Source organism: Buteo buteo, chromosome 8, assembly GCF_964188355.1.
Source record: "Buteo buteo chromosome 8, bButBut1.hap1.1, whole genome shotgun sequence".
Classification (NCBI taxonomy): Eukaryota; Metazoa; Chordata; class Aves; order Accipitriformes; family Accipitridae; genus Buteo; species Buteo buteo.
Window position 1 is genome coordinate 38,872,340 of NC_134178.1, and position 23,447 is coordinate 38,895,786.

General features: G+C 35.9%; 1 protein-coding gene across 32 annotated transcripts in view; it reads left to right on the plus strand.

The window, feature by feature from the left end:
* The window catches only part of ABI3BP (ABI family member 3 binding protein), a 169,335-nt gene that overhangs the window by 38,871 nt on the left and 107,017 nt on the right, over nt 1–23,447 (plus strand). For all 32 annotated transcript variants that reach the window (XM_075034192.1, XM_075034201.1, XM_075034204.1 and 29 more), the window contains exons 4-9: nt 1,658–1,790; nt 11,391–11,572; nt 14,785–14,846; nt 19,672–19,723; nt 20,811–20,873; nt 21,960–22,055. In XM_075034192.1, the coding sequence (XP_074890293.1) occupies nt 1,658–1,790; nt 11,391–11,572; nt 14,785–14,846; nt 19,672–19,723; nt 20,811–20,873; nt 21,960–22,055 (588 nt within the window). The remainder of the gene's footprint in view (nt 1–1,657; nt 1,791–11,390; nt 11,573–14,784; nt 14,847–19,671; nt 19,724–20,810; nt 20,874–21,959; nt 22,056–23,447) is intronic.

Genomic DNA, 23,447 nt, shown 5'->3' on the forward strand with positions numbered 1-23,447 from the left:
AAAATGGAGAAAGAGTATAGGAACTGATCCAGAAAATATGAAAATTATTCAGACACTTGCCCTTGTGGAAGTATCTTGTGTTCTACAGCATTTCAAAGCATGTCATACTTCCTCTTAAGGGTAGAGGGTGGTAGTGTTTGTTTGTGGGGTTTTTGTGGCAGCATATTAATCATCAATATAAAGTAAAACCTGACATGGTTAACTTTTCTAAATGTTCATGCATGCATTGGTTGAAAGTACAAATCAGGCTTTCACTGGGTCATGTTAAGTGAAGAGATATTAGGGTTCAGAAGGCATGAAAAGAAGGTTAGTCAGATCTGTTACACAACAGTGAAAAATATAACCCTTAGATCAGTGGCTTATAAGCTTTTAGGAAATTTGTGGTCACCTGTACATTTTGAGGAGGTACAGATCCTTTAGATTTTTGAAGTATGTAATATAATATAAAGGATGTATGAATTTCCTTTCGTTAATCATCTTTCAAACACCAAAGGTTCTCCTTGGGCTTGTAGCAGTCCACAAACTACAGGTTCAAAATAATTGCTCTAAATAATTTCTTCATTTCCAACTATTAGCTTTTAAACTTTATTTAAAGAAAGCTCTTTTACCACATGAGACTTGTGCTACGTCATTCAGAGCAAAGCTAAAGTTAAGTACCATGCAAAAGCTGAACATTTTCAATGTAGTAGGTGGTTAAAAGAGAAAAATGCCCCCAGATACAGACACCAACTTAGATTTGCCTACGGTTAAAAGCAAAAAATTTTTGTAGGTTTTATTTTACTCTTGATGAAGAATGCTCTAGTAAGTATGAATTATCTATGGGCATAGTTGCAGTGTTACTAAGAATCCTGCCAAGTTACTATTTCTGTCACACACAAAGAGAGACTTCCTAATGTCCTGAAGTCTGTGTAACACCTTCTGTGATGCAGTCCAAGACAGACAGATGTTTGAAGTTAATTTGTATATAGCTTATTCTTATACTAAGCATACCAAACCCACCCATTTTCATTTTCAAAAACTAGGTTTAACTGGAACATAGGCTGAAAAAAAGAGAAATAGTGAAAACTTGTAATAAGACAAAATTGAAACAAAGTTTAGTAAAAAAATCTCCCTCCTTCTCACCAAATAATAGCAAGAATTCCTTTAGGTTTACCCTGGATCTGCAAGTCTGGACATGAAGTCTTACAGTTTCTTCCTAGGTTGAAATAATGCTGTGCAAGTCCAGAGGGGACCTAAAAAATAGTCTTTTTGAGGCTTGTGTGTCTGACACCTGCTTTGTAAAGCAATCTCCTGATCTGTGCTCCTCCTGCCTGCTAGCTGCATCCTCCCTTCCTTTATGCCAACTTTGTTCTGCATTTCTTTGCTGTGTTCATGCTCAGTTGGCTTCAGAGTCAGAGCAGTCTCCCTTCCGTGCAGGTGTTTCACTTGCCTCAATGAGAAGCCAACGAACAGATCACAGACACTGTCTATGCCCCCTTTTTAAAATGGTACTTCAGAAATAGCGACCGTGAAAGAGAGAACTGTTGTACCTTTCCCTTCAAGTTTAGAAGAGAAGTAGGTCTTTATTTACTTCATTATCCAACTGCAAAAAATTTCCATTACGTAATGCAGGAGAGAGAAACTAACTTGTAATTGGAATTATATGTTTCTTATGCAGGTCGGACCAAGACTCAAAAGCCTCTGCAGCTGGTAGTTGGCACCCTCACCCCAACCTCTGTGTTCCTCTCTTGGGGCATCCTAGTCAACCCTCAGCATGACTGGACAGCAACAAGTAACTGTGCTAGTGACAGGTAATGTAACAGAAGACTGTTTTTTGTGATATCATGATTTAATTCAGGGTAGTTGTCTGGTGTGGCTGAAATAAGTTTGACAGCAGAAATTAAGAAGTTGGAAGCAATAGTTCTGAATGTGAAGTAAGTTTTCTCATTTACTTAAATAAGTGCTTCGCAAGTCTTTACTGGTCTTGAGTGCAAATTTAGTCAGACATCTACATGCTGAAGTACAAATCTTGCAATTTCACACTAGATCCTTTGTTCTTCTTGCACTAATGGCCTTGGCTCTACCTTCATTTGTATCTGGACTAATTGAAAGAAACCTTGTTAAATTATAAAAAATATGTTGGTTTAAAGTTGGCCAAATAGAAGTAAAATAAGTCTTCCTGTGCTGTGGTAGGGGAATAATGCCTTGTTTTAATGCTATTTGATTTTTGTTTTCTCTATTTGGTCTTAGCACTACACTGCTTTCCTCATACTGATACAGTACAGCTTTCATTAATTTTCTGTTGTAAGTAAAAGATCACTTCTACTATAACACTTTTGTTTTGCTGTAATTATTTAATGAGTGGTACAGTAGGTGGGGAACTCAGGAAGACTCACCAAGTAGCAGTTTCAAGACAAGTCATAGTGCTGAGTAGCTTCTCAGTTAACTGCATTATTACATTTTAAGTAACTCTTGGCAGATGAGTAAAATTCATCTGCTGCAATTATTCATTTTGTAATACAGGTGCTTTTCCTGCTTTGTCATTTTGGTGTTTTCTTTGTGTTCTTCCTTTTATGACAGAAGAAATTTTTTGTCTTCATTTACATAGTTTGAAGCTCCATTCAACTCAGCAGCGTTTTGTAAAACCAAGAAGAAACTTTGTTCACCCATATTTGGGGTGCATCTACATCTGGTTTGCAGCTATCATCATCTTTTTTTTTTTTAATGCATCTTTGCATAATTGAGAACACTTTATTTCCCCCTATCTATCTAATTTTGTAGCTGTCAAATTTAGACTTGAATCTGCTTACTTTGGTGTTGATAATAAAACTCCCATTGATACCATTAAACTGGATGTCAAACACAGATTATGTTAAAAAAAACAACCCATGTAGCCAGTATGACCTTTTTCTTACTTCCCAAAAGTTGTGGAATAACCCTTTTCAAGCTTCAAAAATTTCTCATGAACAAATTTGGACCTTCATCACCAATCAGAATTTCAAACAATATTGAAAAAAAATTAATGTTTATTGGGAAATTGTTGTGGAATATTGGGAAATGTCGAAGCATGTAATTTAATCGGGTTTTTTTCAGTAGAAATAAAAGTTGGGTTAGGCTTAAATTTTGCTTTCTCAATCAAGAAAGCAGCAAGTATTTTCCTACAGTTAGAAATCAAAGAAATGAGCTGATCATGGAGGAGCATGTAAAATGTTCTGGCCCCATAATAATTTTTAGCACCATTTTTACCTTGGAACTTATCCTCTCTGTGTGCTGTGTCAGCACCAAAGTTACAGCACCCATTGTGCAATGGGAAGGAAGAACACTTCAGAAGAAGCCCATGTCCTGTATGAATCTACCTGGAGATTCAAGGCATATGGTGCCCACCACAATGCCTTCATCAGCTTTGGGTTTTCTCCTCAGTAACTGAATATTCTTGGTGGACTTTCATTGACTTAAAGTTTGAACAAACTCTTTTAACATAGTATGTAATGTTTTCCACTTAATGCAGTGATATGGGTGTCTTGCTACGTTTAGAATAAATTCTGTATGTTTGCTACTCTAGTGTGAGACTTGCTTTTACCGTGTCTTTCTGTCAAGTAATGGTATGCACCTCCCAAAATTCTGGTTCTTTAGTTAAGTGTTGTTTAGTCCAGTTAGCTGATTCCTCTCAGGTGTTTACTTTTAATGTGCCCTCCATTTTAGTGAAATGTTGTCAGGCTGTACTGGAGTACCACCTATGTATTTCCCTTTTGCCTCCCTAAGAGGACTTGCCTGTAAGAGTTGTATTGCTCATTTTGTTTGAATATCTCCCTGTACTTCAACTCTGAAGATACACTGACGCTCATGAGTAGCTAGTTTAAAAACACTTATATCAAATTGCGAACAGTAATATAAAAGTATGGGTATATAAGCAAATTTCTATTTTGCGATCAAGCATAGCAATAAAGCTAATGAAGAAAAAAAAATTACTCTAGGTGGTCCTCTTATTTTGTTTACTTTTACTGGACCAAAATGCTTGTGATTTGTATAAATGATGAGAACAGTTCTCCACATGACCATGGTGTGTATTTCTGTAATTCCAAGCAGAGATTGGATTGAAATGTATTTCTAGTCAGTGTATAGAAGAAAAATTTTTAATTTATGATAATAATTTGAGTGATAATTGATAATGTATGATAAGAAAAAAATAGGAAGTAGCCCATCCTTAACAAGTTAGCATCGTGTTAGAAGTACAAGACTTAGTCAGATAATGGATTCATCAACATTTGTATCTATTGCAGGGACAGTCTACTTCACTTGATCCTTTTTCATCTGGCATGTTCTCCTTACTGTGACATGTTGAAATGTACTGTTAATCATCTTCAAGATTGCTGTATAGTGACTAACCTTTAATCTTTGACATTGGCAGTATGTGGCAATTATGACCTCTTAACTCAGTTCTGTCAGCTAATATCCCACCAAGTTTTAGATTTGTAACTCTGTATGACCTGAAATGGAGTCACTGTTCTTGGCCTTAGATTTTGCCATCTCCGGATGGACGTTAGGCTTTTGTACAAATGTTGCATAATATAAGTTAGTTGAATATGTTACTGACTCAGAAGATGAAAACCATGTGGAACAGCATGGATCTGTTGGCCAAGATTTTCTCTAGTGTGAGTCTGACCTCCGTGGGATATTCCTTAAAAGATCTGGTTTTGTGAGCAAATGAGTTTTGAGTAAGAGATGCCGTGTTCTCAAAGAGCATTGGTATCTTTTATTGCTTCAGTGAATTTATTGCTTGCTTATTGAGGTTACGTAGTGTTCTTCTGTACCTATGAAATGCTTTTTAAGAAACTCCCGTGAAGAAAAAGTTCCCATGCCCTTTTTTGACAAACTGTTCTTTGGTTGCTTAACTCTCTAGAGATTAAGGGCATAAACCAATAGAGTGCTACATGTTTCCTGCAAGATAACCCCAAACCCTAATTCCTTGTGGAAGCAAAGATAATTGCTGCTATTTGCATGGACCAAAGTTCTTTGCAAGGTCAAATTTTAAAGCCTCCTTGAAGTGGCTATCATCTCTGGTCAGAGCCGTAGCGCTAGAATGCAAAACAAGATGAAACAAAAAGACCCAAACCAGAAAACTCAAGCGATTAGTTTTATGTAACTGATGAAAACTACATAACACCAGAAAGGTTCCACCAACAATGTGGGGTTAGCTTTCTCAGCATCTTCTGTAAGACACCAGTATGAGGTAGTTGATGTGGGAGGATGGCAAAGTCATGATAGCCTGGTACATAGTCATGTTCAGTTCCTTTTTATATTTACAACAGAGTAGAAAGACTTGTTTCCTCTCTGCCCTTCAGTGTTCAAACAACCATTAGTGGACAGAGCTGTCATAGTAATTAACATACTGGGACTATGTTTACTGTCCATTTAGGCCTGAAAACCAGAGTATAGACTATTGCATAGACTTTTTTTGGCCTTTCCTTTGGTTAGAACAATTCCACAGATCCCAAAACAGAGCAGGGGGTAGAAAAACGCAGTGTTTGACCTTCAGTTCTTTAGGAGGGGGAGTCAGGGGAACGAACAGAAAATGTTTTTACCATGCAAGACAAAAACAGGGTTTGTAGATAGAATACTTTATTTTACTGTATCGAGTGGATTGTATGGAAAAAACAACATGCTTTCAGATACATGTGAAACAGAAATTTAAAACCTGAACATATGGTTTTTTTCATCAACTATATCTAAGTTAAGAACTTTGAAAAATCCACATTTATATTGTTTGTTTGTTTGCCCATGATTTAAATTTCCTAATGTCATATTTGCAAGTAGTACAGACTGTGTTTTGCTTAATTTGTATCTGATGCTTAAAAAAAAAATAAATAAGAAAAATAGAGAGAGAGGGAAAAACAGAGAAGAATCCATACTTACTCTTTATGTTGTACAGCACATAGAAGTAGGGTTTTTAAACCCCTAAATTCAGAAAGATAATGTGCATGCATCTCTTTTTGTGCCTGTCTACAAATCTGTGTCACTATGCAGCTGCATTTTGTTGCAAATGTCATAGAAAATGTATTTTAAACTTAGCAGAATTCCTTAAGGAAAACATGCTGCAGTAAATAGAATTCTTGAGTTTCAGATGCTTTTGAGTTACTGCTGTTGTAGTATAGGCTAAAAGCTTGTTTAAACATGGAAAGATTTCTTGGTGGTCAGCCTCTCATTCTTCAGAACCTCTAACTCTTCAGTTAATTTCAGTCTTTCTACTAAAAAATTTAAGTGATAAAAGTGAATGTTAGTGATCATGTAAAAGTGAAAACTAAATTAGAAAGTGCTTTGCAAACTTAACTGGTAGCCATCAGCAATGTAATTCTTTCCATCCTTTTATATATGTCAGTGTCTGTTACTCCAAAGTAAACTTGGCAACAAAAAGGAAACAATATAATCAACTGCATGTGCCAATTTGTGAAACACTCAGTATCTGAAAAATCGTAGTTCAAACCTTTTCTTTTATTAATTTCTAACACTAAATGGATGCTGTGCTTCTAATGAAGTCTAACTATAAACAAATAAATACTTATGTATGGTAATAGTCTTTTTTTTAAAGTCTGGCTACATTCCTATGCACAAAAGTACAGTAAATTTTACAATCTTTTATCTATGTCAACACAAAATCACAGAGCAGGAATGTTCTTATAACTCCAAGGCTTAATTGTTTGTTTAGTGTTATGTGTGACTAAAATAGTCACGATTAAATTGTTTGGAGTTTTGGTTTGGATCTGGTTCCAAATGAACCCATGATATTTATACAAACTGACCTAGTCTGGAAATCTCATAAAACCATCTGCCTTATAAGATTTCCAGTATCTAATTGTTTGTGCCCAAATATTCGACTGTGCAAGCATTTTCTGGGAATCTGGCTGAAAAGAGATTTGGTTAACAATTGGAAAAATAGCACTGGAATTCTTGGCAACACAGTGTCATTCATACTGATGTATGAAAACTTAATGTTTTGCCTATCCATCCTAGAATTTTGCTTCTCTTAGCAGTGAGCAAGATTTTCTTCATTTCAAAAGCAAAAACCCTGTGGACTGATTATTTAAAATGGTCATCGTATTTTGATTTCTTGTGTAATACAAAGGCTAGCTCTAAGGTGAGAAGGAAAAGGTTTCACTGCCCTGCATTGTGGAGTTTAAAAAAAAAAGCCTATGTTAAGTGAACATAGAAAGGATAGAAACATCCTTTTGTATCAGGCTGATAGCCTTTTACATAGACTTTGCAGATAGAGTAATCACTACAGTGGTTGGCCTATGAAGTAATATTGTTCTCTTGTGGTTTCCTTTAAATTATGAGATTGGTTTTGCTGCTTTTATTTCTGCCATTATTTCACATTTTGTGTGCATCATAGGTGGAGGCAAGTGAAGTCAGAATATTGTAAAAGACTACTTAAAGCTCTTCAATGTAGAGAGAGTTTCAAGAATGCAAACATTAAACATAGCATGGTGTTGCACAAACGCATATGGAGAGAGGCAGTCTTGGCAAATGTAGGCTTTTTATTTCTTTCCTGTGGTTATTGGTTTTTTTTAGTTGGCTTTATTACAGCAATTAACTGAGCAGAACAGTACCCCCTCACCTGCTCGTGACACCTTCTGTTTAAATTGCTGGAGCTCATTATCCTTTCAGTTGTCTAGTAAAAAGGGAGGAGGTGAAATTTCTCTACAGTCCCCATGGTGGTTTGCTTGGAGGTATCTTTAATAAGTGAAACATTGCCTGTTAGGGAGAGAGGAAGAGAGATTAAGTTTTATGGAGCTTAACAAAAGAGCACTAATGTTTTATAGAGCACTAGCTGGAAAAGAATTGAAGTGAACCCTGAAATCTTTTGATTAGTATTTGTGGTAAATAGGAATACCAAGTGTTAGTCAATAAACGTTCTGATAAAATGTACCCTTTTCATATTCCCCACCAAAACAAATAAAGAATCAAAAGCAGTTAAATATTGCCAGGTCTTTGTACATGCTGAGAATCTAGATGAAAATAAATTCTCACCCAGTGTAGCTGGGTGTGCCACCTCCTCGCTGAAACATCAAACTAACATTCATAGCTGTTAATAGCATTCCCGGGACTGTTCCAATTAGACTTTACTTGAATAGTGTATTGCTTTCATATTAGCTATTAGGGTCCTGCAGTATGTGATTGGTTTTTCATATTCTTACCTCACAGAGATAACAGGAAGTGTTTTATCTGAGACATAGTCTAGTGTATCTTTCCGCACTACGTGAGTGTGGCTGTACTCCATTTCAGCCTGCCTTCTATCATTTTGGGGAGTGATCTATGGAGACGTGTCTCTTAAGTGTTTGCAATCCAGGACAAGCAGTTTTACAGCTTCTGATACACATAGCAGGCCAGCTGCGCAGATTTTTTCTGTGTATGTCACTGCCACAAAGGGATTTATATACGCAAGTGGTGACTGGATTTTATGGCTTTCTCGTGTCTTCAATTATATGTGTTGATTGTTTGATACTGTATTTTTTCTGCAAGGAGGGTTTGAAAAAGGAGAAATTAAAATGACAACAGAATTTAATCAGTAGAATGTTCTCAGGCAGGCACTGAAATTACACTGTGTTTGGCAGCTTGTTGGTCTGGTTTAACAATGAATTGTTGTTCTTTGATGACAAAACTTGGCATTTCTGAATTCATACTCTATAAACTAAAATGGTTACATTTCCCCAAAAGTGCATGTTGTTTACAATTTGGATATTTTTAATACTCAAACGATTGTGACTTGCATATTATTAAATTGAACTTCATTTTGGTTGCTTTTTATTGAAATGGTTGAGGAAATTCTATCATTGCAGTCAGTGTTTTTAGTACTCATTGTGGCAAGTTTCCACTGAAATAATTACACCCTTGGTGAAGTCTTTACAGACTTGGAATCTTGGAGTTGAGAGCACATTTCTTCTATGCTATATGTTTCTATTTCTAATGGCATAGTTTGGCACAACTATGAAAATCTTCTTGTCAGATTTTTTAATAGTCTTGAATTTTAATGAAAGATTTTTTTGACGTAAAACTGTTCTTGGTATTTTAAATCATGTTAGGGAGAAGGAATTTGCAGGTGTGGAGACAGTATTAAAAAACAGAACATTTCTGCAGTAGAAGCAAGTAGGAGCAGCCACTTAAAAGCCTATTCATTGTGAACAAGTTTTTCATGGGTTTTTTTTCCTCCTCATTTCTGATGCAGCTATTAATTTAGACTGTTCAATAACTGAAATGTATCAGTATACTGTTTTCTTTCCATCACATACAATCACTTTATTTCTACCCCATTCAACTAAAACAGGTAGGAAAAGGTAAGGATGAAGATGACAATGAATGAAATTTCCTCTTTCTGGCAAGCTGGGAAGAAGGTTACTACTTCTATTTGTGATACACATCTTGATTATAGATCTATCTATACCTATTCTAAATCCCATACCAAGAGATTGTATGGGGTCCAGTAAGATGCATTTATGTTGCAGATGGGATTTGTTTATTACTGTTACGTCCTTTGCAAGATAGTGACAGAGATTTCAAGTAAGCTTTTCTTGTCTGTTAATGTCTGTAGGACGATGTATGAAAGGATTAAGAGGATAAAGGAGGAGGAATTTTCCTCATTTTAATGTTGCCAATAATTTCTTGTTAAAAACGTTCTTTGTCAGTCCAACTGATAGTTAGATCTATTGCTTGACATATGAAATTTGAGTAGAGCACAGCTCACAGAAGTCAGGATCCAGGAATCGGTAAGAAGAGAGAGGATATTCACCACTTACTGCATTTCTTTCCTTTCCTAGGTTTGGGTTAGCGTATGGCTTGTTTTGAATGCAAAGTAGTACAGCTAATGAAGAGAGCTATGTAAGCCAACATAAATATTAATTTTGTAACCCAGTGGAATACCTGGATGAGCTGAATTGTAGCAACTAAAACAGGAGAACCTATATTTTTGCTGCCAGGAAAACAAATTTGACAGTTATAAGATAAAATATGTAAACGAAGTGAATCTTCCTGTATGAAAACATTTTCCATGATTGGCACTTGCCTTGTCCTAGGTTGCGTGTTAACAATGAAGTAGGAACTTCCCTGTACTCAACAGTCATCTTTCACATATACTCTGCTCTGGAAGTGCTCTTCTATAATTGGCAAAAGCAACTTTATGCATTGACAGTACTATATTTGGTCAATTAGGTCATTTTAATCTGGACCTTTGATACCTTTTCAGTTGATTAAAGAACCTTTTTTTGGTTGTTTTCTTAAGGTCCCTTCCTTTCTTTCCATATATTTTCCTATATAATACCTGGCTTAAATCTCACAACCCAAATTTCTTATTCTTTTTGCTTCTGAATGATTCTTCAGCAAGTGCCTGGGGTTTTAGAGTTGTGTTTGTGTTATGGCTTTAATGTGCTCTATTGAAGTGTGGAAAAATACAATTGGATGGAATTAATCTTTTTTCAGCTGATGTAAATGTAAGGTGGATATGGACAATGGATACGCTTTATTTACATTATGTGTAACAATTTTCAATAATACTTGGATTAAAAAGTTGCCAAATCTCTCTGAGATCTGTTTTTACAAAAACAGAAAACCCCACCCCATTCTGGCAGTGATTCAGCATATATATTGAAGATGAGACTGTAGCAGGCAGTGGAGTTCTTTAACTCTCACAATTTACATTGCATTATTTTACACTGGTTAGCATTGCAGTCATACTTTTTCAGGGTGGTGCTGCTTGATTTAATTGGGCAATTTCTGTAGAAATGTTTTTTAATTTCATAATCTGTTAGCATTCATCACATTATTGATTTAAACTGCTGAAAGTAATGTCTTGGTTCACTTTCTTGTTTGAAGTGTGGGCAATACATAATGGGATCACTGAATGAGGAATGTATTATATAAATGTCAACTATTACTGGTTTTCCCTTGAGAATATTTTTGGACTAATTTTGAGGGGAACACCTTCCCCTGGACGGATATAGAAGATTTTGAGAAATTGGTTGAGGCTTCATGGCTAATAGACTCATGATTCAGTTGACTAATTCTGGCATATGTCAGAATCACAGGAACTGCTTGCAAAATGAGCTTGCAGTTTGTGGTCAGAACCTCACAGGCATGGTTGTTTGTGAATAAGACCACTGTTCTTTTGCTCTTTGTATAATACTCCTGATGTTGGGATGTGTATGATGGGGAGCATATATGTAGGAGATGACTGGGCTAGCACTGCTTTTGCAGGGAAGATATCCTGGCTTTTCTGATATTTGATAACCATAAGGGGCCAGAAAGAACAGTAACAATGGTGGGTAGAAGTTATTTTAGTAATTCCTAACAAAAATGGTTGTAGTGAGTTTCTTTGTGAAGGAAATCTTTTGTTTTGCTTTGTTTTGCTTTGTTTTGTTGAGCAGGTTCTATACAGTTCGCTACAGAGAAAAGGGTAAAGACAAGAAATGGGTTTTTCAGCTTTGCCCAGTTACAGAGACGGTGGTGGACAATCTGAAGCCAAACACAATTTATGAATTTGGAGTTAAAGACAACGTAGAGGATAGTATTTGGAGCAAGACTTTCAATCATAAGACAGTTCTGTCTAGTAAGTATGTGACAATAATTAATCAAATAGCTACTCAGTTTGACTATTTTTTCCTCTATTGTGGTGTTACTTAAATTAAGCTACTGATCAGGTTTTCACTGTTTAAATGCTATCCCTTATGCCCGTAATAAATTCTTTTAGGAATCGATGAAAACTAGAAGTAGTTTGTGTTTGAAAAACCACCACCTACTCTTCTGAAAGGTGTTCTCTTGTTGCAAATAGTAGAGGATCTGCTGCAGGTTGATGGAACTCTAACAGTGATTAGTTTAGATACACCTAAAGTGTTCAGTATGTATGTTTATACTTCTGTCTGGATTCCAAGCTTTTTCCTTGGGCCTTGAATAATGAGATCATTACTAATTTGAGTTTATGGAAAGTATTATCATTGTTTGAATCTTCTTTTATATCTGCTTTTATATTCAAGCTGCCTAAAAGCTAGACAGGGCCTGTCCTATCCAGCATGCATCACAATGAGCTCTTTATGACTCTGCTGGAAAGTTGAATTAGAAGCTAGTTTTCAGTCAAGGAATTATAGAAATTGTGGTTGAAGCATGTGCTCTCACGTATGCTTTTGTTTGGGTTTTCATGGGGGCAGTGTATGGCATCTCTGGCTGTTCTCTCAGTCATATTTTAAGCTATTTCTCCAAAGTTCCAAGACAATGCAGACAACGTGACATCAAATTAACCCTTGAAAGAACACGTACTGCTCAAAGAATCACTGCTATCAGTGGAGGAAATACACAGCAGCAGAGTCTTCCTGCTTTTAAAGAGAGGAAGAGAGGACTTAACAGACATTGTCCAATTTCATTTGTTTTCCTCAAGCATTTACATAAAGGTATTTCTGAGCATGATGTTTGTCAGAAGATGCTGCAAACTCCTATGCTCAGTATTTCTAGCTTGACTTGGAATGTGAAGAATGGGAATTCTCATAAGAGGGCCTTATTCATATGAGATTTGCAGATGAAATTTGATTTGGACCTCAGTTTCAAGTTGTAGGCGAGTTACACAGCTCGATATACTTGATGATAAGGGAGGTGAGCAGTCGGGTGGCTTGTAACACTGCAAAAGCCCTCATACTCCCTAATAAAGAACTTTACTGGCCTTCGTCATAAATTAGAAAGGTGTAACTTTGAAGTACCTGCCCAGTGCCCATAGAGTCATTTTAGCAGTCCAGAGTAATACCATCATTATACCATGAGCTTAGAGTGGAGAATGGTGGTAGTCTTTTCCCACACCTGCCTCACAAAAAGAAACTCTGCTTCACAGCTCTAAAGAAGGCTTACTAAATGGCTGTTTTCCCTACATTTTAAACATTTTTAAGTCATCTGTAGAGCAAGTGCTGGAATATATTTGAGCACTTAAAATAAGAGGGAATAAAGAGTGTATAGTGTTATCGTTTAATACTATGTTCGGGACTGACTGAAATGTCCACTGGCATCACCAAATTTGCTGTTTGTATCTAATGTATTTCTAAATGCTGTTTCTTATAAACAGCATACATTTTTGATAGGTCAGGAGAATCATTCTTGTAAATTATAGAGACAGATTGAGTTTGGTTGAAAGATACTTTCTTGTAAGAGTTCATATTCTATTTAGCTGAGATTTCTTTTTCCTAGAATGTAGACTTGTGTATTCAGTGGATGCTTCTGCAGGAACTAAATCCAGGGAGCTTGCTATTACCCTGTATGTCTACATTCTGGTCTACTGATAAAATGCCTTCTAACTGGAAAGTTGTCAGCTCTTTTCAGATTCAAGCCTTTCATATTGTCAGTGCATAGTAGGTAGATATATAAACTGTGAACACTAAACGTAAAGTGAACATTTATTACAAATTTGTGTCCGTCTGTCTGCATAGGAGTTTACCAATCAGCACAAATGGCCACTTATTTTCTGTTTTAACTTACTGTCTTGTAGCAACTCAAGGTCTTTTCACATACTATGAAGCATCTCAACCTAAACCAAACATCTTTCACTGTAAATTCTCTCCTCACTGAAGAATATCTAAATTACTATAAACTGAAATTCCTGTTGCATGTTCTTGTATTTATTGAATCCACAGGCCAAATTTTTGTTATACTCTAAACATGTTGAGGGGCGGTTGGGAGGAGAATCTGTTTTTAATTCATGATTTGAGGAAGACATAAAAGGCATGACAAATGTTCAACATTTATTTAACCCAAATTTATCAAAAAACATGGAAGTAGATTATTTCTGACCATCTTAACATGATTTTCTCATGAACTCAGTGTGAAACTTTGGTCAGTTTTCCTTTATCTTTAGGCCAATAGTAGGTCTGTTCCTGAGAAGTATCAAGCACTTTGAAAAATTTTTTTCAGGATAGTGTGTCAGCTTAAATGTCTCTCAATTGATATTTCTTTATAATTGCAATTTTTTCTATTACTTGTCTGGTTTGGATGGAATTGTAAAGAAATATGATAACGTTCAGTTTGACTCTTGTTTACTCTTGCCTGTTGACGCAAAGGGAGCAGAAAAGTGTAAAGGTGGAAGATGTAGCCAAAGTTTGAAGAAGCATCATGCTAGAATATAAGAGGTCCTGGGAGGGACTTTTTCTCCTCTGTACTTAACAGCTGCATTACAAGAAGCTCCTAATACTAAGAAGCTAAGAGAAAAAACCCAAGAGAAAAACTTCAGAGATTAAATCCATGGGTTACTTTGTTCATCTGTTGAGATAAAGGAAACCATGTCAGACCCAGTGCTGTATTGCCAGTGCTAAATGTGTATTTCTTTTAGAAGAACGCACTTAAAAGCAAGACTAACTATTGGAGACCTTAAAACATGCTGCTTTTAGCCAGTCCTAGTACCAGCCTGACAGATGGGATGCAGAAATTCCTCTTCTGAGTTTCTTCCTTGCATGTTAGTGTTGTGATTATATTAATTTTATTAAAGAATCCTCTTAGGCACATCTGACTAAGTCCCAAAGACCACTTCTGTTGTAGAACAACAAGAATACATTTCATTTCCTCTTTGTCAAAAGGTGAAGAGGAGGCCTTGCGGATGAATTAATTAATCTGGAGAAACAGGACCAAACAAAACCATTATATGGTGTGTTTTTATACCTTGTAATTAAGCCTCCTAACTTCCTTAGCTATTGAAAAAGGTGAATAAACTTGGTTTGGTTTGGTTTGCTTTGCTCTGCTTTGGACAAAACAAAAAGTAATTCTGTGTATTTATTTATCTTTCTGTCAAATTAGGTAAAAAAGTAAACGGACAACTCCAGAATATGTACAAGTTGGTACCTAATGCCCAAACACAGGTATGCAAAACAGTCTTATTTTTTATACCAGATTTGTATTTTGTATGGTCAAATTTTTGCTTCTCTGTTAGAGTAAAGTGAGAAAGACATTATGGCCACAAATTGCCGATATAAAAAAATCTGTTAAATCTAAGACTAGATAGCCGTATGAAGAAGTGTTTATAGGTGTGGATTGATGAAATGATTGAGAACTGTAGCTGACATGATTATGTATACTGATTCCAGTTTAACAAAGATAAAGCTGATGGTTTCCGTGTGTGGATTCTAAACATTCAAATTTACTTATCCCTTAGTAGTAGTCAGGTTTGTTATCATGTGATATTTGTGGTCGTCAGTTCATTTTGTGATAAGGTAGTGCTGTTATTTCATAGAGTAATCTTGTGTATACTCAAGTTCTAAAATCGTTAGTTGTGCCATTGAATTCTCTGATAGTTCTCATATGTGAGGCAAGTGTTTGCAGAACCAGAGGAAGCTGGAAAAGGCAATTTAATTTGCTTATCAAGATTGCTAGGCAGTTCATTAAATCCTTGCAGGTGGCGAGGTAGCATTTTTAACTGTTTCATCAAAGCATTCAAAGATTTTTGTGAATAAAAAAATAAATATCAATATTTATTCATTTCCTCATTTTTTTTTTCTCATCTGGCATTTGCTGTAACAGCTGTCAAGCAAGCACGGGTGGGTTTCATGTGTTTGTGGATTCACATACACAGATACTTTTTGCTTCCAAGAGCTGAAGCAGAAATGAAGGGTCTGTAGACTGATCCTGTTAGTAGACTAGTTTTAATAGAGTGAAAAATAGACATTTTTATTTGTAACTCTTGAGCATTACCTCCTCTACTATGAGATTAAATTGGCTTCTTCATATTTCCTTTCCATAATTTTTCATCAAAGTGCATGTTTCAGCAACTAATCTTCTGGGGTTTTTTTTTGTTTTGCTTTAAGGTACTGTCCCTGAGGTAGACTATGGGATAACTTCCCAAGAAAAGTTGTAGAAGTCCTTGTTACTTCAGATGTTTTAAAGGGTTGACTCATGAGTGATGATTATTGTAAGGGAACAATCTGTTCTTCACAGTTCTCTTCTGTCTCTAATTTTCCAAGAGCTTTCGTGGTAGGAAATGGTCATGTATGGTCCCTCATTGTTGATTTTTCATATTGTAAGCGGTCTGTAATCAGACCTGGAATTCCTTCAGGAATCAAACCACAGTCCATTACATACATTTTCTTGTAGAAATAATTAGGTATTCATTTAGGACAGTAATACTTTAATTATAGCATTACATACAGAGTTAGAGCAGTATAATGCTTAGGTTATTGGCAACATAGTCATGTGTCGCATTCAAGAGAAAATGTTTTATCTGTGAGTAATATGAAGCCAGTTTATTAGATATTCAGGAGGGTGCTCATCTCATTGTGTTGTTGATGAAATCAACTTTACTGTTCTTCCCATTGGTCCCATAAGCATCTTTAAAGCTACGTGTGACAGCCCAAGACCAGGTAATTCATTCTGGCATATGGAGTGCAAGCTGAGTTCCTTTATTCCTCTTAGCAAACCCTGTGTGCCAGGACCCTGACTCTGTTATGCTGCTTCTGTGGAAGCAGGGATTTTATATGCAAGAGAAGTCCTGAGAAAGTGAGCTATAACAGTTTTCCAAATATTTGCACGGCTTAAGCATGAAAGGAGGACTGGAGCCAACATCTAGTCCTTTCGGTCGGCTTCACAGGGCTTAGCTCCAGAGAAGTACTGCTTTATCACCCTGCACAGAAATATCATGAAAACATTCCATAGATTATTCTAAAAATTCTTTTATCATTCTCACACTAGTGGTGCAAAAGCCATAAAACTAAGGCTGGGAAGCAGAATAGTGGCCAGCTCTTGAGCTTACGTTATTACTTAAGTTTCCACAGTGTTAGGTGGGGTATGTTTCAGTGGTGTAATCGCATCATCAGAGCAAAGACAGAGTGAGTGTTATTTAGGCCAAACTTTGTTTATGCCTTATTTTGCTCCAAAGACACAACTGGCTCATATCAGCATGGTCCTAACCCTTCTCTGTAAGGAGACATTTTTAAAGGCTGTTTATTAAAGCGACATTACTGATCCGTCTAGTCATTCTGCCCTTTCAACATTGGTCACATATCAGCTTGTGTTTCTTTTGGCGGGTTCATCCTTTAAGTTTGACTAAGCTCCTGGGGCTGTGAGCTACAACTAATGAGAGAGGGGAAGAAAAGGAGAGCTCTAGAGATGGTCATTCTTTTTCCCTTCATAAACAATGGGTGGTGGTAGGGTGGAGAGAATGCAGTAGAAATTTATTTCCTCTTCTGTCTGATTAGGTTCCTGTATTTTCATAATATCAGTCTGAAAGGTGGGGTCATCCTTGATTTTTCCAGCCAAAAAGCAGGACTCTTAGCTTCTATCCTTTGTTAAACTCTACAAGACAACATACCTGCTCTTCCAAAACTTACTCAATCCAGGTTGACCATAATGCTTCCTTAAGGAGTCTCTTACATGTATGCCAGTCATTTGTGGCTTTTTAGAGTATTGGAATATAAGAGAAGCAGAAAGAACAAATGTCACTTAAAAGTAATGTTGCCATATGCGGTTTGACAGAATGTCTGAGAACTGCAGTCCTTTATATAATATGCCATAGGTATTTGGTCAGAAGTTAAGATGCCTGACTTACAGTATAACTTAAATCTCTAATTTTCCTGTGAAACTAAGAAGTACCTTATTTGCCATCTTCCTTCATAGAGATGCCACAGTCATTTTAATAACTAATGTTCCTAATACCTATGTGCTTTATATTTTCTGTCTGGAAAATATAGTGATCAGTGCCATTGCTACAGATCATGTGCTGATGTTTCTGAAATAGTTTGTCCAAGTAGTGAATTCTACTAGACATAAAAATATCTACAGTAGTCACTTTTGGGAGACTGAGAAGAGATGATTGACAATATGGTGGTAGATTTCAAGTGCAGCACTTGTAGATTTGTGCAGGTGAGCAGTGTAATTACAGCAGCTGTGGAACACAGATTTCATGTCAATTATTTGTTCTTGAGTGAGAAACTAAATTCTGAATGTATTTTAATGTATTTAGCATTTTCATATTGCTGTCATTACAGTAATCTGTTGTTATTCAACAAGCTTGCTCTTGTCAATCTAAGAAGCTTTTGCTAGTAAAAGGACTGATAATTATGATTAGAAGTTCTGCATTAGAGTTACACAAGTGCTCACTACCACTTGAGAGCTGTTTGTTTGATTGTAGGGCTCCTGATGAGAAATACAATAAAATTAACACCTTTTTCTGATAAATCCATCTCATCCTACTTGTTAGTCACATGAATAGCAGGGTTACTTCAAGAGCTGTTCATCTGCAACGCAATTTTTTCACTAGAAGGCAAAATAGAAATGTAAACCTTGTTAATAATAAAGGAAAAATAGTAAGCAATAAAAAAGGAAGATTATTTTGTATGCTTCATTAATGACAATGATTGAAACCTCCACTTAATTTCAAACCATGTTGATGCCAATGCAAAACTGTTACTAGGTAGCAGAAAGTAGTGGCTTTCGTAGAATAAGCAGCCTCCATCCATTTCCCTGAGGAAAGGTCCATCTTACTTGTTGAGATTTGCCTTCTTCCAGCTTCTTAGACTTTGCTATGTCTTTGATGTGTACCCAACTATTGCTTTTAAAGGTGTGGGGGTTTTTTTAATATTTAGAATAGAGCAAAAATAGTTATTCTTAGGTAAATAATTAAACCTTTGTCATCAAATGCTGAATTTTCATGCAAGTGTTCTTTCACATGAAGTAGACCAGATGTCATGAAGTGCAAAATGAACATTAACTGATTCTGATTTTAGCGGTGTAGATTTAACACAGAGAGGTAATTGAAGTTTTTCCTTTCTTGTAACTCAGGTATAACTGAAAAAAAAATCCACATTTAATGTAGTTAGCATTTTTGTATTGCTGGCATTGCAGTCTACCTCCTCTCATCACCTGAGTGTATTATTAAGCTTTCAGAAGTTGGTCTTAGTACCCATGTGTGGTAATGAATACTGATTTATAATCTTTGGAATCAGCTGTTTTCTTCCTTTTAATAAATATGGGGTCCATTGATGTGTTCCTTATTTTTGTGGTATCAAAATGCTGGAAAAGATTCACACTTAGGCAAAAAGTAATCTGAGTCAAAGATAAGTGAACACCAGAAAAGTCCAAGTATTTAGCATAAAAGTGTGAGAAGAACATGGGTGGCTGGCCAATTATACTTAGGAAACAATTTCACCAAATTAAATGACTCTGGGTTAATCTACTTTAAGCAGACTATACACCCAAGAGTGCTGATAGTTTACAAATGTACACGTGTTTCTGGAATAGTTTGTGTTCTAAATATACTATTCCTGAGAATATAATTATATCTTGTGACCAAATTTGTAATTGCATATGTTTTACATGTTTTGTTGTAGTTAAATTTCAGCTGTTCTTAGCTTTCTGGACTACTCCCCAGTGAGTGCTGAGGATATTGTTAAAAGAAAAAGGGATTGGGGATTCCTAAGCTGTCCAGTACTGTGTTTTTATGAAGCAAAACATCTCAAGCTGAAAAAAGGAAATCAAAATGCGGTATTACTATACTAGCCCATGGGAATTGAAGCAATAGTGTAACATTCAGTGGCTAGGGCCAGAGCCATATCCAGTGTTAACTTGGGGCAGGCACGGTATTGGATTAGAGCCCTCTATTTTTGTTATTAAGAAAGTTCAGTTACTATTATGGCAGTTATCCCAAGGCTTTTTTCTTTTTTCTTTTTTTTTTTTTTTCCCCTCCTCTTCTCTCAGCTTACACTGCGTGATAATAAGAAGTTGGTCCCTGTCACAATAATCAAACAAGGTAAATTTGTATATTTTTTAAAATGATTCTTATGCTCTGCAAGAGTAACTTAAAATGAAAAAAATATTCTGATTCAGATGTGAATGTCATGAAAGTTTCCTTTTCGAATAGGTGGAACCTTATAAACTATCATATCCTTTAATTACAAATACTGTCAAGCTGTTACCTATTTGTGTTAATAAAATGAGCTATTACATTGCATTATAAACAATTACTTAGTTGAGTCATTGCATGGATACCAATCAGTTCTGATTTCTGCTAGTATCCATTCTTTTTCAACTGGATTGTCCAGGTATGTTGATTTCCCAGCTGTGCATGACTTGATAGTCAGGCATGAAGGGCAGCAGTATGAATAAGATTCATGCTGCCAAACTTTTTTGTGGGTATCTTCAGCTAAGTCATTGACTTAGACTCCCTTCTTCTCCTTTCCCTGGTCAGTGGAGAGAGATACCTACACTACGCTTAAACATACTGCCCTTTAGAAATGCCTGTTTTTCTCTAGTAGTGAGAGGTAGTATGGTAGTGTAACCTTTGAAAATTAACTACTTAAAGATAGTGGATAGAAAATGAGCTACAGATGAAAACTTGCTAACAGAAACTGTATTGGGAATATCCTTAAATAACAAAATCAAGCAAATTTTCTTTGGCGGTAGTTCACAGTTCAGGGACAGGAAAACACTGGAGCATGGTGTGAAAGCAAAAGACAGTAATTACCATTAAAATATGACTGTACTGGCATTTACTTCACCCGCATCTTTTTTTGAAGACTTGTGAATGGCAGGGTCATGAGATGGCCTGGAGCTGGCCCTATATTAGCATAAGCATAGAATGTCATTTTTCACTAAGGATATAAAACTGATATGCTAGGGGAAAGAGATTCACAGTTAAGAGATGATACAGAGGAAACACAGTTTGCAGTCTCTTAAACTGAATGTAAATACAGGAAAGATTAGGATGGTGTCCTCATCTCCAATTATTAAGTTAAGGGAAGGTTTTCAGAATGCTGAGGCTTGTCTTGGGTGTGGTTTTGTTTCTTGTTTTGAGTTTTTAAAAATTATTTTCTAATATCCCTGTGTTGTCTCCACAGTTATTCAAAATCGGACACAGTCAAAAACTTTGGATAGTTCTTCTCTGCCAGGAGCAATATTAGGTGACTACAAGATATTTTTATTATTTTTTTTCATCTTTGACTGAAAGTTAGAGCCATGTAAATGCTTTTAATTTGCTTGATCTTGATAGTTCTTTCTTTGCATATCAAAGAGTATTTTGCAGCTGTTTCAAACAGTGTTTGTTAAATTTTATGGTGGTACAGATGATTCAAGGATGATGTAGCCTAAGGGAAATAGAATCATTTTATTGTCATAGTATTTTAAAGAAGATAATGTCACTGTTTAAGCCAAGAAGTTCTTTCATACTTCAAGTAAAGTTGTGTGTCAAAGATCTTCCTGAGATAAGGAGTTGTTCGTTTTGTGTTTTTTAAGGTAGTATGATAACATATGATCTACAGATACAAGCCTGTACTGATATTAGGCTATAGTGATAGATACTATAACCTTCCTTGTAGTTACAGCTTGACGATAGATCTTGGAGCATAACTGTTTCTGTCAAGCCATTCAGTTTCATGCTTTCAGTTCTTGTTTGACCTATAAGAATATACAATATTGGCTTAGAACATAAAAGTAGGGAAAAGTCTATCATATAGTGCTTAGTGTAGTGAACTACTGGTCTGCCTGAAATAGACAGGAGACGCTCGCTGCATCATGCACCTTGTGACTAATTTATTCCTGGATTCAGGCAGGTATTTAGTCCTTTATATATATTGAAATACTTTATGTAACTATGTAACTTTGGCTTAAGTTTGCTTTGTGTGAGTTTTAATGTATTGATGTGAATCAAACAGATACTCACTATCCACGTTTGGTGTTGAGTCTTCTTGGCCCACCAGACAGAATGTCCCAGCATCTGTGATACTGCAGTAGTCCAGGGTTGTATGCTCCAGTATGGAATTGAATTGTTTTCAATCCTGATTAATAGTGAAATGGTGGTAATACAGTGAGTGGTGTAAAGGGGAAATAGCACCGAATGGGAGTAATAGTTACTGAATAGAACTAACTCATTTCCCAGATACTCAGACTAAACTCCCAATGGTTCAGTAGTAGTTTCTCACATGTCTCAGAGGGCAGACTGTCTATTTTTCATCTCTTGTGGAATTAATGGCACACATCTTTCTGTGTAGTGCACCTTATTGTGCCAGGTCTCAATGAAACTCAGCAGAAACTTCCTCCTGTCCTGACAATAGACGACATAGCTCAAGCATCCAGGAAAAAACTGGGTAAGCAGAAATGAACTAAGCTTGTATTGTCCGTGAGCAGTATCAGAAGCATAGCAATGTGAGGTCATGTATGCAAGCAGAAAAGCCCTTTTTCCCTCTTTTATCTTCTTTTTTTCTATTTGTCTGATTAATGATTAGCTTGGGCTTATAAGGATTCATAGAAATTCACTTATTTAAAAACATCTGAATAGGTTTTTAAGGTACGTTGCAGCCATTTAAAAGAATATGCAGTAGCTTTGATTCCTAGAGGAAAGGAAGGAAACTAGTCACGTTTATGGACTTTCAGGATTTTGTTTTGTTTTACAATGTAACTCATTTTTTTCATAGGTTATGTCTTTCAATATATGTCTTTAAAAATTAAAGTTTGTGTGTCCATTTGAGAGACCAGATTTTCAGTGAATTTTAATTATATGAGTTCTGGCTTGAGTATATGTGAGAAATTGTTTCATGAAGAGATTATTATCTGTAATTAAATCCATGAAAAAATGGTAGCCCAAAATTAGAACATTTCAGTGCAGGTTTCATGTGTATCTTGTGAAAATGCCTGAAACCTGCAGGAAAAAGATTAATTGAGGCTTTTGTTTAAGATGTGTAAACCAGCATATCATCTCTAAGTAACATCATTGTGGGAGGTGCAGCTATCTTTAAAAACCTTAATAATGTCCCCAGTGCATTTCACAGATCCCTTGAGTAGAGTTCTGGACCTGATGACTTTTGACTTGGCTAGTCTCAATACTTAATTTGAATTCTGAACAACTGGGTCAAATTTTTTTCCGTTCTTATTCCTGCTTTGTTGAATTTACTTTATTGCTCCATTGCTGGCCACGACACATTCTCAGACTGGCTTGCTTTGCAGGGAGAAAATAGCAGTGCTTGTTCCTGTTAAGATATTGTGCATGTGTAAGGGTAGAGCTACACAGTAGAATAATATTTTAATGTGATTGAGTAAGAATATGTTTGGACTGAGGCTGAATTCCTTAAAAATTAGTATCTGGAAGTATTTACCAGCATTTGACAGACAAATGTTAGCATTATCTGTGGCTACTGAAAACTTAAGCTAAGCAGAAAACCTTAATTGCAGTATTTACATTACAGACCATGACTGGTTTTCAATCATGATGATAAAATTAATCACATTGTTAAGTTAATTACTAATATTTTTTTTGAATAGCAAGCATGGAAAACAAGGCGTTTATCATTACTAGTTTGGTTTTAGCATGTATATGATGTGCAGGTAACAAAGGTACCATTAGAACTCAGTAAACCATATATTGACAAATCTGTTTTTCATACCCCTTACTTTTAGTAAACCATATTTTAAGACCTCCAATATTAGTTTTGGACTAAAGTATCTAGAACTTTTCTATTTGTTTTCATTTCCTACCAATAGAA